This window comes from Primulina huaijiensis, chromosome 7, assembly GCF_012295235.1.
Source record: "Primulina huaijiensis isolate GDHJ02 chromosome 7, ASM1229523v2, whole genome shotgun sequence".
Classification (NCBI taxonomy): Eukaryota; Viridiplantae; Streptophyta; class Magnoliopsida; order Lamiales; family Gesneriaceae; genus Primulina; species Primulina huaijiensis.
The window spans coordinates 21,972,169-21,990,579 of NC_133312.1; the positions used below are offsets into that span (position 1 = coordinate 21,972,169).

Genomic DNA, 18,411 nt, shown 5'->3' on the forward strand with positions numbered 1-18,411 from the left:
TGCGGAGGAAAATGTCTTGAAATTTCGGGGTTCGTTCAATAATTGGGAACACGACTACACAAGGTGTAATTTCCAAGAAAGTAGCTGGTTAGTAAAACTTGAATCCGAAGTTGACTATTAATCTATATTTATTTAATATATTCAACTAAACGGAACCTTAGATGAAATTGTATTCCTTTCAAAAAAAAACTCTTGTGAGACGGTCTCACGGATCAATTTCATAAGTCGAATCTCTTATTTAGGTCATCCATGAAAAAATATTATTTTTAAAGTTAAGAGTATTACTTTTTATTGTGAATATCGGTCGTGAGTCCGTCTCACAAGAGACTTACTCTATTCCTTTTTTATATGTTCTTTTAGAAAACTGAATACTTAATCATCAATACACAAGATTGACTGACTCATTGTTTAAAAGTTACAAAATTCTAACAATAATATTTATTATTCTAGTTTCGAATATATTTGTTATTGTAATTTTTCACATTGTGACCATTGTTTCGAATTCAGAAACACTTATTCCTTCACTAGAACATGTATACATTCACATTTTGACGTATGATTTTGAATCGGACCAAGTCAAGATAGCGTCGAATTTTCATTGTCAACTCTTCCAATGACTTGAGCTACATTTCATATCTGGAAAAATCTTTCAATGATTATTTATTTTTAAAATACATATTGTCATTTTTCTCATCAACAGACCTAAAATATCTTGAATTAAAAAAAAAACATAATAGTTCTTCTCACCATTTAAATTGTTAATTAAACGATATACGTATCTTTAAAATAATTAGAAATATAAATAATTAAATCTTTATAGAATTATTTATATACTTCTGTGTTTTTCATTTCGATCGGAATCAGTTGAACCGATTTTACCCTGTTGGATATGTAAAATATTTCATTTCTTTATGGGTTACGACCTCGATTTTAAGGTGACTGACTACTTTGATACTTACATGTTTATTATTTTGTTTAATAAATGAAGTATATAAAGCGAATTTCAACTATTGACCTCTCAAATTGCATAGTTAAATAACAAAAGATATTCCTCCAAAATTCAACCATTTTGATTTTTTTATCCGATTTTTTTATTGAGGTATATTTATTGACGTTTTTTTAAATTATATATCTTATTTGACTTTTTCCCCGCTCGACTATATTTTTGGCTTCGTTCTTGAATGCATCTCAATATTTTATACATAAAGCCGCTAAAACACAACTTCAATACCATATGTTTCTTACCAAGAAATTGTACAAGTCAATTTGGTATCGATACCGATTATAAAATCAAGTATTTTTTGATTTACTAAAAATTATAAGTAGTGATAATAATATAATTCAAAATTTAAAACTATACAACAACATTATAAGCATGCTTCAATCTCTGTACTACATGTAGTGGTCATGGTACAACTAATTTTTTTAAAATTATACAACAATTTAAAAATGATACATCGATTTATTTCGTAGATAGACAATTATTGGTTCACAACAAAATGGATATATTAATGACGATTTATAAGAATTTAGTTTCAAATTATTATTTTCAGTTAATTTTAGATTGCATTATGTTTTTTTTTCAATTTTAAGAAAAATATATTATATGCATCTAAATTTACTTATAAAATCATTGTAAAAAATAATCATTATGATATTCTAATAATTATTCTTAGAGCTATGAGACTGTTTCACCAATATATTCATGTGATACAGATCAAATTGATCTATATTTAAAATGAAAATCAACACTTTGAACATAAAATAAAATAATTTTTATGAATCGGATCGAGTTGGAGATCCGTATCACAAAATTGATCTGTAAGATAATTTCATAATTTGATCTCTATTTAAAATGAAAAACAACACTTCCATATGTGCATATTGATATTTGTCGACATGATTTGGATATCATAATGGTATTTTAAATTCAATTCAGACAGCTGTTTGTTTTAATTAATTTCTCCATAATTTACAGTTTATTTAATTATATCTTTTGAAGAGGAAATATAAAAACGTATAATGAAATGACATCAGCCTAATACGTCAGTTCACTTATATACAGATAACAGATTTGAGGAAAAAGTCTCAAATGAAATGGTTTTCAATTATCATAGTTGTGATCTGAATTATGAGTTCGCTAACTTTCTTTTCATTCCAATTTAAAATTATCGAATTTTAGTTATATTCAAGCATATTTTAATATAGTAAAATAGTTCGAGTCGAATTCGAATTAGAATTATTGATTTTTGTGGCAATGTGAATTTTAAATTGATAACATTACAACATGTACGTGCATTGTGTGTAAAATTAGGGATAAAATATAAATGAGTAAGTCTCCTTTCCAAGGTCTCATGAGGTCAATCCAATCTATACCAGTAGCGAAAAATAATTTTTTTTACAAAAAAAATTACTTTTCTCACTCAAATTATCATATATTACACAATATACATTTAACATAAAAAAGTAAGATTTTTCATCTAAATTAGCATATATTATACAAAATTTATTCATACCATAAATAACAAAAAATGATATTTTTACATTGAAAAATAATACTTTAAACATAAAAAGTAATATTTTTCATGGATCGAATACTATCAAACAAATCAGCAACATAATTACAAAAAAACGATATTTTCCAAGTGGAAAATAATATTTTGTGCATAAAGAGTTATATTTTTCATGTGTCAGATCTAAAACTCGTCTTACAAAATTGACTCATGAAACAGTCTCACATGAGCATTTGTGTGTATTGTTATTTAGATATTACCCTGGATATGTTGGATGTCTTGAAACACGAGCAAAGCGCAGCAACTTGAATCACGAACAAAACTCAACAACAATAAGAACAAGTCGAGGCAAGGAAGATCCTTTCTCCGCAAGACGAAATTGCTCGTATAAAGTGTTATACGTTGCAGGCAATCGTCCCTCAGATACAATGACTTCAAGTCAAAACTTTGCAGCACTACAAGGTCTCAATCGCAGCGAACAAAATATATGCAGAAGCTTTCAAATGTGGAACGAAAATTGTGCAGCAAGATGATATGATTATGAGCAGGAAATTGCAAGAAGAAGTGCAGAGAATTTGTTCAGGAAAATGGCTGATGTGAACTATTTATAAACGATCACCGGTTGCGTAGAAAAGACATGTCGATGCGAAGAAGAGTCACAACTCTAGTAAAGGAACACATTGTTTGGTGCAAATGTGACCAAGAACAGATGCCAAGAAAGCCCAAGGGACGCGCACTTTTCCAAAACCAGTGCTGCGCAGAATTCCAAAAAGGCTCGCCTTGTTCTGCCCATATGCGATGATTACAGTAAGGCTCGTGCATGTGCGCGGCATCTTCTGTGAGTCTCGAGCACATGCATGTGCTTGCGGATTCTGGGCGCGCATATACGCGGCATCTTCTGTGAATGCACGCTGGTTTCTGTTTCGGTTTCGTGTGTAGTGCTATCAACTAAATTTTGTCCAAAAAGAATAATACGGTCAAAAGACCTCACATCACCTCCCCGCGTAGAGCCGGGTGGGCGCGCGTGTGTGTTTAGTTCAGCGAGACACAATCTATTAGCGCCTTCCCCCCTTCTAAAACTTCAGGTATCCCTTGGGGCCCAAACCCCTAACTCAATCTTAGAGTTTATAAGAGAGGCCCATCTAGTTTCATTTCATGATGTGGGACAAGTTCCACTCCTTTTTCTCTTCAATACTCTTCCTCATTCATTTATCCAACATGTATAAATCTATCCGTACAATAAATTTACTTATTTTTAAGATTTCAAAATCCAAATATATATATTTTTATAAAAAGAAGCACCGATTAGGGAAAAAAATTAAGCTCGATTTATATAGATTTAATTTTAATTTGATTATACGAGGTCCACATATCTAATGATCCAAAATTGATTTAGATAAAACTCGATAATTTCCCAAAAAAATGTTTAAAATATAGTTAAACTTTGCTTAATAAAATTTGATAGGTGAAGTTAAACTGAATAAAATAAAATTTTCATCTCTATATATAATTTTATAAACGAAATGATGTGTTTCCGAGCTTTGATTCCAAACGTGAAACTGAAATAGATCCTCATCGTTGGGAGAAGCTTCTTTTAGACTAGTTTCAGATGACGTATTATATTGGCTACAAGAATTGTGATGCGATCCTGGTGAAATGGATGAGCCGGGTCGAGTGCTCCACCGGATCTGCTATCAAGATAATGAAGGGAATAAGAGCAAGGAGATATATCTCTGTAATATGGCTTCAGCTGTAACCTGCACACAATGAAATGAACTCGTGAATGGACGCCAGATGGTTGTCCGGCGTGGCTACTCCGATCCTTCAGTCAGCAGGTGTAAAAGAGGAAGCTCTTTAGACAAAATATTGCTGCTGGTATGAATAGGTGTGTGCACCTGTGTTTAATGTAGAATGAACCTGATATTTATAGTAGGAGATGTGATGATGACCTCGTTCTACGTGCTACCTACTAATTATAGTAGGGCGGTATATTCTGACATGTCAAATCTCATACTGGTCACATCCAGCCCATCTGATTTTGTCAACCCATCGGCCTGGTGTCAGAGATGGGACAGTCGCCCACATCTTATTCTGCTAGTGTACTCGAGTGCGGTGCTCATATCGAGGTGGCCCGGTTAGAATGCCTACCGAGAGCTTATATAAGAGCCCAGGCGTCTGGTTGCCCGGGGAGTAGAGCCCGGGCTTGCATCTGCCCGGCTTCAGAAGAATCCACCCTGCAGATTGATCCTGATTTGGGAATCCATCTGATATCCCGGTTCATCTATGACCCGAGCTCTTACAGGGGTATCATCACACATCCCTTAAATATTCGGGCTAGAGTCATACTCGCTGTCTCGATTAGTCATGCTTGGATTCCCAAAGAGATGATCGATCTGGTTTTATAAAAGCATCGGGGGCTTCATGTTTCCCTGAGATGGGATGAGGAGCCGGAGTCTCGTGTCTCATGGACTTGAGATAAGATGTCGGGGCCTCGTGTCTCCCGGGCTCGAAATGGTCGAGGTATGGAGCCCCGAGCCAGGGTACGGATCCCTGAAGTACTTAATAGATAACCAGGGTGCGGAGCCCTGACCTTCATGAATGGTCGAGGTACGGAGCCGCGAGCCAGGGTACGGATCCCTGGACTTATAAATAACCAAGGTGCGGAGCCTTGGGCCGGGGAACATGTCCCGGGACTTGGGAATGGTCGAGGTGCGAAGCTCCGAGCCAGGTTCGAGAACCCTGGGCTTATAAATAACCAAGGTGCGGAGCCTTGGGCCGGGGAACATGTCCCGGGACTTGGGAATGGTCGAGGTGCGGAGCCCCGAGCCAGGTTTGAGAACCCTGGGCTTATAAATAACCAAGGTGCGGAGCCTTGGGCCGGGGAACATGTCCTGGGACTTGGGAATGGTCGAGGTGCGGAGCCCCGAGCCAGGTTTGAGAACCCTGGGCTTTTTGTTGATCGAGGTGTGGTTCCCCGAGCCAGGGTGTAGTGCCCTGGATCTTAGACAATATGCCGGGGCCTGATACCTCCCGGACTTTAAATAATGTACCGGGGCCTTATATCTCCCGTACTTTGAAGAATGTACCAGGGCCTCATACCTCCCGGGCTTAAGACAATATGTCGGGGCCTCGTGTCGCCCGGACTTTAAATAATATGCCGGGACCTCAAATCTCCCGGTCTTTCAATATATGGTGCCGGGGCCTCAAATCTCCCGGGCTTAAGATAATGTGTCGGGGCCTTAAATCTCCCGGACTTAAAATATGGTGTCGGGGCCTCATGTCTCCCGGACTTTCAAGATTTTGCTTTTCCTGCTGTATTAGTTTTATTAAGAATCAAATCACTAACCTGGAAATACTGAATCTGAATTCATTTCCGATAGAGTGAAACTTCTCTGGTTGATCTAAATTAGGTGACTAATATAGCTGTATGCTACTGAGTACATAGCAAATGCTCTTCATGCCAATCCGGGATAGCTGTTGAACTTTGAGCCCATATGAAATCCACATATAAGATCTGAGTGTCGAGCTGGTCGGACTTGTATGTGTGCCAAGCAGAGTTGGGCTTATTTTTGAATGGAAACCATATCTACGTCTTGAGCTCAAATTCCCACAGACGGCGCCAATGATGCGATCCTGGTGAAATGGATGAGCCGGGTCGAGTGCTCCACCAGATCTGCTATCAAGATAATGAAGGGAATAAGAGCAAGGAGATATATCTCTGTAATATGGCTTCAGCTGTAACCTGCACACAATGAAATGAACTCGTGAATAGGCACCGGAGGGGTGTCCGGCGTGGCCACTCCGATTCTTAAGTCAGCAGGTGTAAAAGAGGAAGCTCTTTAGAGAAAATATTGCTGCTGGTATGAATAGGTGTATGCACATGTGTTTAATGTAGAATGAACCTGATATTTATAGTAGGAGATGTGATGATGAACTCGTTCTGCGTGCTACCTACTAATTATAGTAGGGCGTCTATATTCTAACATGTCAAATCTCATACTGGTCACGTCCAGTCCATCTGATTTTGTCAACCCATCGGCCTGGTGTCAGAGATGGGACAGTCGCCCACATCCTATTCTGCTAGTGTACTCGAGTGCGGTGCTCATATCGAGGTGGTCTGGTTAGAATGCCTACCGAGGGCTTATATAAGAGCCCAGGCATCTGGTTGCCCGGGGAGTAGAGCCCGGGCTTGCACCTGCCCGGCTTCAAAAGAATCCACCCTGCAGATTGACCCTGATTTGGGAATCCATTGATATCTCGGGTCATCCATGACCCGGGCTCTTACATGAGTATCAGGACCTAACCCACGACACGGGATCATCTAATACCCACGATCCGAGCCTCCCCCGAGAGTATCACAGTGATACTCGCGTATGATTGTGAAATAATGTAAGAAAGTTTAGTTGAGGGTGTTCCTTGTTTGGATGACAGTTGCTTGCTATCACGTACGCCATGTGGGAGGCATGAATGTGAAGATTTTGTTGAGTTAAAGCAAAGATTGTTAAAACAGTTATCTTTGGTCATGCGTTACACAAAAGGTTTTCCGGTTCAAGGACAGGACCAGAATCTCTGCCTGTTTTTTGTGGACCATCACAAATGTGTTTATTTTAAATATTTTTCATGATCTTTATTATTTTGATTTTATTGAAATCTGAAAATAATAAAAGTGATTGCTTATATAATAGTTCATTCATCAATTACTTAATCCGTTTTTTTTTTTTTTATCAAGAGTAGAACAATCAAAATATGTTAGCCTACAACACGCCGTTTTGCGGGACGATAAAAAAGATAGACTTAGCTCATTTTGACATTTCTAATCAAGAATCGTAATACAAGTTATTTGCTGCACATATAAATTATAATCAACACCTTATAAATTAACATTTGATAATTAAGGATAGAAACAATATAAAAGTCAGTACTTCGAATTTTTAGTGCATGGTTTTGAATTAGTTTTATAAAAAAAAAGTGGGATTAAGGGATCGAAAATTAAACGTGATTAAGCGTAAAACATGTTAAAAAGTGGTACAATTTGGTCGAAAGTGGGAAAGAAGACCAACCGATGTTTGACCGAATTAAGTGCAATATAGCAACACTTTCCAAGGTTAGTTTTTAAATATGAATAAATATAATGTTTTTTAATCCAGTAAAATCCCGAACAAAAGCTCAATTAAAAACCTCAAATAAATAATTAAATTTAAAAGATTTCTCCTTTCCTCGTTCTACTGATAAAAAAATTCTTTAAATTCAAAAGAAAAAACCTCATTAATCTCCATTACTCAGTCTTAAATTTACCCTTTTTACATATTATTTAATATATAGATTATTTTGAAATAATCAAAATCAGTAAGGATATATATTATTAAACGATATTTGAATGTTATTTTTTTAGGAAAATAATTGTTGCATAATATATAATACTCCAAATAATGAAACATATTAAATGATCTAAAATGTTAGACAATAAAGTGACATAACTTTAGTTTCACACGTTTCGGGACGATTTCCACGTAAAGTAAGAGAAGATAAGCATCAAAATGGCCATTTCCATATCAGCCAACTCGAAGAATCTCTACTGATAATTTCCATCTCAGAAACTCAAAACAAAATGGCAGAGGCACATCAACAAAGTTGGCGAGAAATTTTACATACTGAATATGGCATATTATTATTATTAACCAAAAGCTAACAAAAAATCAGAGACCCTTTTCACTCTTTCATGTGTCACAAGGCCCCAACTCCAAGAAAGTCTATGAATTTTGGTGCAATCCCTTCTTCAGGATCAACGGCCGAGATTTCTTGAGATGATGGGTTGAAATGATCGGCAGAGTAATTATAATTTGTACGTTGAATTGTGGTAAATAATTGGGCGTGGTGATTATTATATGGGTTGAAAATATTCATCTTCATCATCTCGTTAGAACTATGGCCTGCAGCGTAAAAGTACAGGTAATAAAATGACCATTAATCGATACAAAATAATAAATTCATAACTTCTGTTTGTTTAACAATTTTATGCGTATAAAAAGGATATTCAAATCTGATGTATCTTTTTATTCTTCAATGGATGAATGACTCATCATTTAATTAGTCGAATTTTGATGAATAACTTTGTTTTTTCTTGCAAATTTAGTCTTTGATTCGTGTGAAGTAGGTGTAACTTCACACCAAATATTGTTAACTGACATGATCGGTGTTGTACTGAAATTTCGGAGAAAAAAATGTAATCAGAATGCCCACCAGGAAAGAAACCATGAGACGTTTCCGTCGCCGCCCAATACCCATTGTGTACAGGAGTTCCTCCTCCGCCGCCGCCGCCAGCAGCCGTGTGAGTCGAACAAATAGACCCGCAAAGAACCCCACCACCGCCGTAGCCATGAGTAGGGAATGGAGGCTCAGTTTTCATGGCCGCAGGGTGACTATTGACGAGGGAAAGATCATCATCATCTTCTATTTTCTTGAAAACAAACTGCCCCATTTTCCTCCTCCGATGAGCACTAGATTGCTCCCTGTATTTTCTCGCCATTACAACATGCCAATGATTCTTAACTGCGTTGTCTGTTCTTCCAGGAAACAGCCTCGCTATCATTGCCCACTTGTTGCCATACAATCTGTGAGCAGCCATTAATCTATCTTCTTCTTCTTCTGTAAAAGTCCTTCTGTTAATCCTTGGATCCAACTGGTTAAACCACCGCAACCTGCAGCTTTTCCCTATTCATAAACACAACAGAAAGTACTGAAGAAAATACCCAAAAAAAGTGAGGGAAAAAAGGAATAAAAGGAGGAGTTAATCAATTAAAGAAGAACCTGATCTTCCTTCCAACTTCTCTGCAATTAGATTCCAGTTCTGTGGGCCGTATAACGCTACAAGTTCTTTAAGCTTTGTATCTTCTGCGGGCCTCCAGTGTCCTCTAGCACAGTGCTTCGATTGCCCAGTGCTCTCATTTGAGTCTTTGAAGTTGCTCAATGCATGCATGTTGGATTTTTGATCTTCTTCATGAATCAAACTTGCGTTTAGATCAAAAGAATCAGAGTCTAATTTCCCATCACACGGAGATGAATTATCCTTTTCTCGCGAGGAAAACCCGGAGTTCTGGTTAACGGAAAGAGTGCCCATATCTGCAAACACCATTCCCACCATTGGAGATCCTACTTTACCAAAGGAAGAAGAACAAGAATTGGTGCCATACTTGCTCGTTCCTTTTGGCGAATATATAATGCAATTACTGCTATCCATTAATTTTTTTTTCTTTTCCGTTCAATTCATTCTTTTTGTTTGTACTCAACTTCTGACCAGTAGTGCTACTGCTATAATACTGTTACGAAGTCATCCGTCACCATAGATGATCAGATTATGAGAAGAAAAGGTGAAAGTAAAAGATTTTGGGAAGAAGGGAGACGTTTGGCAGATTGTGGAATATTAGCAGAAAGGAAAATGAAAATGGAAATGTAAAGAAACTGGGATTTCCTCTGTGGGATCGAGGAAACTTAGGAGCAGAAGAAAGTATTTGTAACAGACACCTTTACATGGATCGCCATTGGCAAGAGGAACTGTGTCCGAGCTCATCACATAAAAATAATTTGTCCAATTACATTCATTATATTATTTTCTAAAATATTCTTTATTCTTATTTCTGTAAACATCAGTTATTAATATATATTTTTTAAAAAAATTGTATTTTTTCTAATATATTTATCATTTTTACAATTTACAATTATAGTAGTTCATTTTTCAAATCTTAGTTTTAGTCAATTATTTTTTAAAATTTTATTCATTTTTCGACGTGATATCAATCTTTACTAATATGTCACATGTTTGATATCCAAAAGATGATAATAGACAATATCACTTCAGTATTTTCTATTAATTAAAATCGTCAAAAAAAATAATACATACAACATTACTATGAAATTTGATAACTTTTTTACAAAAATCGTAAAAAAATTATAAAATTATATTTTTTCTTATTTTTAATTATATTGTTTGTAAGAAAAGGGGGACAATAATTTATATTAGAGAGTAAATGTCATGATCATTTTTACGGGTAAGGTCAGACATTATCGGAGAGGTAAATGCGAACAATTTATTTAATATTTTTTTGATATACAAAATCTATTTTTAAAAATCATATTTATTTTTTTTAAAGTTGTGTAAAATACTTGGACAGCAATATGTTACAATTTTAGTGATTTTTAGATATTTTGCATGAACCTTTAAATTATTTTTCCAAATAAATTAATTAGGAGATTAAGTTAACTTATAATTTTTTTTATTTTTGACATAATACCCGTCAATTCATAGTTTTATTCTACTAACTTTTATTTCTTTCGTCAGTAATATTCGCTACTACATCAATATATAATTTTTTGTGACATACTATTTTTGTGGTGCCACGTAAGCACTCGGATGAAAAAGATTAAAATTAAAATAGAAGTGTAAAATAGTAGATATGACTTGTGAATTCACTGATAACACGATAAAAGAAATGCAAATAAAATACCAAATATGTGATTTTCCAACAATCATTTGACTCATTGATCTTAAATTCCAGGTTCATTTAGTATCGATAGGGAAAATTAAAAAAATTAACTTGTAACAGAATCCACCTTTCCCATAAGAGACATTTAGATTGTATGAACCTGAATTTTTGTAAATGGGGAAGGACTAAGAAAATGCAAAGGAGATAAATTTTATTTTAATGGACATAAAAAACAATTTTAGAACAATGTAAAATGAAAAATTACCACAATTTTTTTAAAAAATATATGCGTAAACAGTTTAATTATTAGTTTCCTTTGCCTCGTAGCAAGGGTTGATAATAGTGTAATTTTTTTTAATTAATTTGGATTAAAATCAAATTCTTTATTTTGTTTTCTTTCCTTCTTTTAATAATTAGCATTTAACAAAATAAATAAATAATATTGAGTTATCTTAGAAAAAAATGAAAAAGATAAATGAACAAAATATTTAGGACCGAGTGCTTACCGCTTTACCAAAAGCTATAGCTAGTAGCAATGGTATAACTCAAATATTTTAAATCGCAAAGCAGCTCAAGCACCACAGTTCGATCGCTCTACTCAGCAGGGACAATTATTGCACCCAACAATCTCCCTCCCAATAATTGGATTCCTTGCAATCAATAGGAATCGAACCCGTGACCTTGGCTCTGATACCAATTGTAGGACCGAGTGCTTACCGCTGTACCAAAAGCTATAGCTAGTGGTAATGGTGCAACTCAAATCTTTTAAACCGCAAAGCAGCTCAAGCATCACGGTTCGATCGCTCTACCCAGCAAAGACAATTATTGCACCCAACAAAATATATATAGGTATTATGTCTCTCGTGAAACGCTCTTCTATCATGTCTATATTTACAATAATAAGTAATACTTTTGATATAAAAAATAGTATTTTATTATAAATGACTTAAATAAAATATCTATCTCATAAAATTGATTTGTGAAATTTTTTCGTAAAATAATTTGTGATATATAACTAATTATTAGAATAATTTTCTGCAAAATAATGGAAGGGAAATCAAGCAGCAAGATTTGGAAGCAGTCAAATTTTAAAGGACAAAATTCAAATACCCAATATCAGACGTTTCCATTTAATATTGGCAGATGAAAAGAATGGCAGAAATGGTACTTTATATTTTATTTAATATTTCCAAACAACTCCAAAAATTTTAGTCAAAAAACTGTAGAGAGAACATTGTAGGCATTGAATTTTTAACTAAGTTTATTTGAAAATTTCTATAACATAATTTTGTTTTTAATAGATAGAGCATATTTTGAGAATCAATTCATCAATAATTTTCAAAATGTAAACTTTTAATTTGTTGATTTTTGAAAATTGGTTATTTATACATTCACGCGATGATTGAAGGTTTTTTCTTGATCTTTTAGACATCAAAGTTGTACATTATCGTGTCGTGAACCTATATATGTTATATCTATATTATATTATTAAGTTTGAGACACTTAAAATAATTAATTTTAAGTGTCATGGTCTGTTTTAATAATAATAATAATAATAATAATAATAAAATTTTAATGTAAGTTACTGTAGCTCAGTGAATACAAGTCTGCAAATCTTGATGACATTTCGAAAGACGAAAAAATGACAGAAGACAATGGTAAGTTGGAAAATAAAGACGACAAACAATTTTCTACGAACTCGACGAAGAATCTGATATCTAATCTGAATAGAGAAGAATATGGAAGAGACTTTTTGCCCGATTAAATAAATGGATAATCGGTATTAGATATAAGCGGATCTTAAAAAATCTTACTAATATCTGACCCGAATACTCTATTAAACTAATATATATGTATATATGATTTTTCGGTTATGATGTTAATTCTAATATGATTTTGTTCAATGATATTAGTTGGATGAAATAAATAAAATTATTAGTATAAAGTTGTTGTTATTTTTGTAGGGAATTATGGTAGGATAAATTTTTTATAATATTTTGTTATTTTTCAATAATGATTAATTTACTAATTTTTATATTTTTCTCCTTATTGTTCTAAACAATTTAGTAAATATCTATAGCTTATTCAAAATAATTCAAATTCGAGAAAATACAATTATACGTAATAATAAAATATTTAGGTAAGATATTAATATCTAATCCTCCTAGTATCAGGATGATGATGATGATGAAATTGAATATCCGATTGGGATGAAAATAAATATAATAAATAGGGATGAAAACAGAAGATATGGAATCATATTCAAACTCGATCTATTCTCATCTCTATTGGAAAACAACGCTCTATCGAATGAGTTTAAAGTTATTTTTAGCTCTTTTTATGTTTCAAAGTTATTTGTGTTACATCCAGTGGGAGATAGATTTCCATATAATTGGTCTGCTGAATCTAGAGACTTGAATTATGAAAATACATATATAAAGATATTAATTATCTTAAAATACTATGATTAATTAAATTATATATGAGAACAAACTAAGGGGCACCGAAGGACCAAACGTCTGTCTGCTTTCAGACAAAGGACATGCAAATTTTTGGATTTTTTTATTGAATGGATCGTTTTTTTTAAAAAAATTGATTGGATTACAGAACCGACCACCTCACACTGTCTTACAATCGCACGTGTGTACGGCCTGTCCGCACGTGTGCAGTTTTCCATGTTAATTGGACGGGAAATTGGACTTAACTCCCCAGCCGCCGTTTTTTTTTGTGTTCAGTCCCTGGGTACTTTTTTAGTAACACATTTTCACATGAAGTGTACCACATTTCCACATGAAGTGTACCACAATTTGTATGACATAGTACCACAATTTTGTGGGTAGGGAGTGAACCCAAATAAATGTTTTGGTTGGGGATTTTTCACCAACTTCCCCTTAATTGGACGTTTTTCATCCAAATATAATAATTATTAATTAAACAAACAAAACGACTATTAAAAAAGTAATTTATTTAATGGTAAAAAATCAGTTATCTATTTCGACATTAAACAAATCATAGGACTATTAAAAAAATTAATACATCCATTAAATATGATTTTGGTATTTTAATTAGTAAATAAATGAAAATTTTTCTGGACATTATTGTCCCCAATATTTTGTACTCTTTAAATTCATGTTCACATTACATCGTCAAATATTATATTTTGTCCAATAAAAATATTTTTCCTATATTATTAAAAATTTAGTATTTAGATTTAATTCTTAAACACTCAACTCTAACATAACATATTAGCGTTGCACTTTATTTTTCAAAAACTACTAAGCGTTTGATATTTTTCCCGTTTTTTCATGATCTATAAATTTAATAACTCGTATATAAAAACGTAATTTTTTGTAAATTCTCTCATAAATCTTCATAAATTTAATAACTCTTATATAAAAACGTAATTTTTTTGCAGATTTTATTTTACTCACCAAAATGAAATTGACGATGCCATCTTGGATCCAGGAGAAATATTAATTATATTATAATTTAAGTAATTTCATTTACCCATGAAAAACAAAAAGGATGAGGATCGATGATACATAGGAATGCCCCACAACATAAAATAGGACGGATTCCACGAGATTCTGTTTGCTGTGTTATTTTGGAACCACATGAAATCCAAAAAATAAAATAAAAAAACAAATAAAATCATTAAGAAAATGAAAATGAAAATATCTATAGAAAAATACATCATTGATCTTATATGTTTGTTTTTTTCGATTTTGTTTTTTTTTTTTTTTTTGGTTTTAACAATTTTAACCAACTTCACGTTGATTTGACGCTGATATATATAGTCACACGTCAAATTACAAATAAAAAAAAATTAAAATTACGAAAAACTAAATCAATTATGCCAAAAACAGAGAGAGATAAGAACAAGAAAACGTCATCAATTTTTGCAGGACACACACTATCAAAATTAGATATGAAACAATGGAAGTCAGTTAATTTTGTCCTAAAAGCACAGTCCCCAAGTAGCCAAATGTTCTTGTCACCATCAAAATTTATCAACCAAGTTAATCAATCTCTGGCTTCACAAACAATATATTATTTATTTGGAAATTATATATATATATATATATATATATATATATTTTGTTAGAAGAAAGTTTGGGTATTTATTTTTGCAAGCAAAAAATGTAACTTTTTTATTTATATAAAAAGTAGTTTGGATAAGTGTTGAACATTTTGTCTTTAGAATAATATTGTCCTTAAAATGATTATTGAAAATTCATTCTCCACAATGAAACACATTAGTAACACGAATCGCGAAATCTATGAATTAGTTATAAAATATTTGGAGTCTATTTTAGTAACGTCAAGAGTTGGCTATGATATCAACTGAAACTAATTTTGTTTAACATAATGGTGGTAAGGTTTATGTATATCATATATAAGTGTTATCTCAGATTTTGTAACACTGTGTGATAACATGCAGCTAAATAATATAATACACAAATAAATAAATTTAATTAAAATTAACACATAGATGAATATGTGCAAGTGAACACACTTGTGCGATGTCCGATGACAAAATAATCACTAGAAAAAAATCGAGTTTACAAAACTAATAGTAGTGAATAAAAGAAAAGTTATTTTCCTTAACAAGTCCTTAACAAGTCAATGAAGTAAATTGTATCATTAAATATCAGTGACAAAAAAATCAAAACACAAGAATGAAAATATGTGTGGCCAAATTTTGGAGCAAAAAAACAATTTTTTAATCAACATTTTGTACGAGTGTTGTCTTCAAATATCTCCAACACGTCACGACAATACAATATTGAAACATAATGCTTTGTCTTTGCTAGTTCTTCAGATAATTTTCTCTTTATTCTCTCGTCTCTTGCTCGTCTCACTTCTCTTAGGTCCGACAATTATTATTCAATATATATAGACTTGTGTTGATCTTGATAGGATTACTTAAACAGATTCCAACAAAATAAGGAAAACAAAATTTTATTAGGAAACAAATTTTTTTAAAATATTAAATATCAAATCTAGAGTTTAAGAAACTCAATATTCTACGAATGCAAAACTCTTATGCAAAATCTCATAAAAAAAAAAAAAATAATTTAGAAGATAAATTGTGTCTTGCAAAATAAGATACGTTTCTTTATAGTTATAATTGGTTTTATTTTCTTTTTGAATCTATTTATATCTCTTTACTATTTTCAATATATAATTTTTTTAATGAGTGAATGTGAATATGTTGATTAAAACATAATGTTAACAAGATACACCACACTTACTCGCGCGGGTTCAACATAGAATAATTAGTGTGTCACATATATCAAAATGTTAGAACTCTAGTCAAAAGTGTTCTAAACCAAGGCATTACTAAATGAATCAGGGTGGAAATATTACGAGAAGGGATCTTCCAAGTTTCGTCCCGTCCATTAAAAAACACAAGCATCCCGAGCTTTCCGAACTGCCTAGACATCCCCTGAGAAACCAAAGAATCTGGCTTTGTTGATCGGGGAGCATCCGCGATGTTTGTTTCACAAAAATGATTTTGAAGACATCTATATCATATGTTAATCAAATGATTGTTGTAGTTCAAAATTCTCTGTTTAATCAAACTACCATAATATTAGAATTTCGAACCGTAAGTCGAACAAATACCATAATTGGCGAAAAAAGGGTGGGGTAAATTTCCACACATTCCCATGATTTCGAAGACGTGAACAAGTCATTGTGTGTGTGAATAGTTGAGTTGATGGGTAAATGAACCCTAAAGTTTTGCAGGTGTTTGTTGCATACAGAATGAGAGAAAAGTACTATCTAATATAATATAATATATGGTAGTATTACTATGCGAATGCGACCCCTTGCATCATTACTATGCGAATGCGACCCCTTGCATCATATATATATATATATATATATAGGTACCCCAGAAAGACTGTTACAATGTTAGAATCAATCTCGTAGTATTTGGTTCAACGATGAAACTAAATGTCATGTATCAGTTGTATTTTGTGTGGTCAGGATTTTTTCCCTTTTATCTCCCATCCTCTACTTTTTCTTGGTTGAAGCTTAATTTTTACTGCAACCCGTCTACCATAATTTATCTTCTATTACATTGATTACGCACCCACCTCATGTTACATTTGCACGAGGCAAGTATGAGGGAAATCCACGTTAGTACCACAAAAGATTGGATTGTCTGTCTTGTGATATATCTCATAAATTTTTACAAGATAATCTCACGAGTTAATTTTTTGTGACGGACATCATACTTGATTCGATCCGTAAAAAAAATTATTTTTTATGTTAAAAATATTATTTTTCAATGTAAGTATGGACCAGATCAATCAATCTATATATATAAATATATAAGACCGTCTCACATAAAACATACTATATGTGTGTGTAGTGTAAGTATGTCCTCATATGGCATAACGTAAAATCCCTCATCAGATATTAGGGGTTGAAAATTTTCTCTAAATCCGACGGAAAATTCAATATCAGACCAAAATGGAGGTGGGTATTTAGGAGATTTTTTACCTAATTAAATAAATAAGGATTTTTAGGTATGAGGTTTGTGGAGACCCAGACGCTAATTCAATTCTTAATCATTAGGATCAATTTACTCATCAAGTAATTAGGGTCATAATTTTTTTTTTTATTGCGGAACGTAATGGAATCAAAATCCTATACATATCAGTATAAAAGTAGAAATCTGATACAACATACAAACATCTCAAACTAAGGTTCAACAACTAATGTCAAGTGTCAAAACCCTATATACACCAAAGTCCGTAATCTCCACTCTATCACGATCTCTTTCCTCATCTCCTAGACCCTGATCCTGTCCCACCTGTTGTCATGTACACATACAAACAAGACAACAGCCGGATAACTCCGGTGAGAATATAATCCCAGTATAAATCAACGAACATGCGATAGTATAATCAATATAAAAGCATGAAGTAAATATCAGAAATAAATGTCAAATCTGAAACTTGAATCTATATAAAACTGTAAATAAACTCGTGACTCCACGTCTCAGACTAGACTCAATCCTAGTCTAGGGATCCCGGTTTCCAGATGATGGCATTCCATATCGAATATCCGTGATAGAAGAAACTCCAATTCTAATCAACATCGATATAACCAAACATCCAGTGTCTTGACCTATCCGTCACAGACCTTAGCACTTTCGCTACTACACTATCCTGTAACAGAGTGCAATGTGCCAATGACGATTCCATCACTATCCGGCACTTCTGTCACAAGATTACTCGTCTAATACTCGCCTATAACATGCTTCCTATAAATCAATAGAAACAAGCATATCAATTCAAATCAAGGCATCTCATAACAATCAGTATGTGATTTAGGGAAACTCAAGTATGTCCTACTCAAGTCGATCTCTCAATACCACATTGACTTATACTTTTCGTTCGTAG

General features: G+C 33.1%; 1 protein-coding gene across 1 annotated transcript; it reads right to left on the minus strand.

Moving 5' to 3' along the window:
* Positions 1–8,135: 8,135 nt before the first annotated feature.
* Positions 8,136–10,069, minus strand: LOC140981718 (transcription factor MYB56-like). Its single transcript, XM_073448129.1, has 3 exons — positions 9,321–10,069; positions 8,754–9,224; positions 8,136–8,443 (listed from the first exon to the last, which is right to left on the minus strand). The coding sequence occupies exons 1-3, from the start codon at positions 9,748–9,750 to the stop codon at positions 8,238–8,240; spliced, it is 1,107 nt and encodes a 368-aa protein (XP_073304230.1). The 5' UTR covers positions 9,751–10,069; the 3' UTR covers positions 8,136–8,237.
* Positions 10,070–18,411: the final 8,342 nt, after the last annotated feature.

Bases quoted from the DNA above. Each gene is read 5' to 3' on its own strand.
- LOC140981718 (XM_073448129.1), bottom strand. From the start codon at position 9,750: ATGGATAGCAGTAATTGCATTATATATTCGCCAAAAGGAACGAGCAAG. The intron at 9,225-9,320 runs GTTCTTCTTTAA...GTTTATGAATAG, and splicing joins GAAGTTGGAAGGAAGATCAG to GGAAAAGCTGCAGGTTGCGG. The intron at 8,444-8,753 runs GTGGGCATTCTG...TTTACGCTGCAG, and splicing joins GTCTCATGGTTTCTTTCCTG to GCCATAGTTCTAACGAGATG.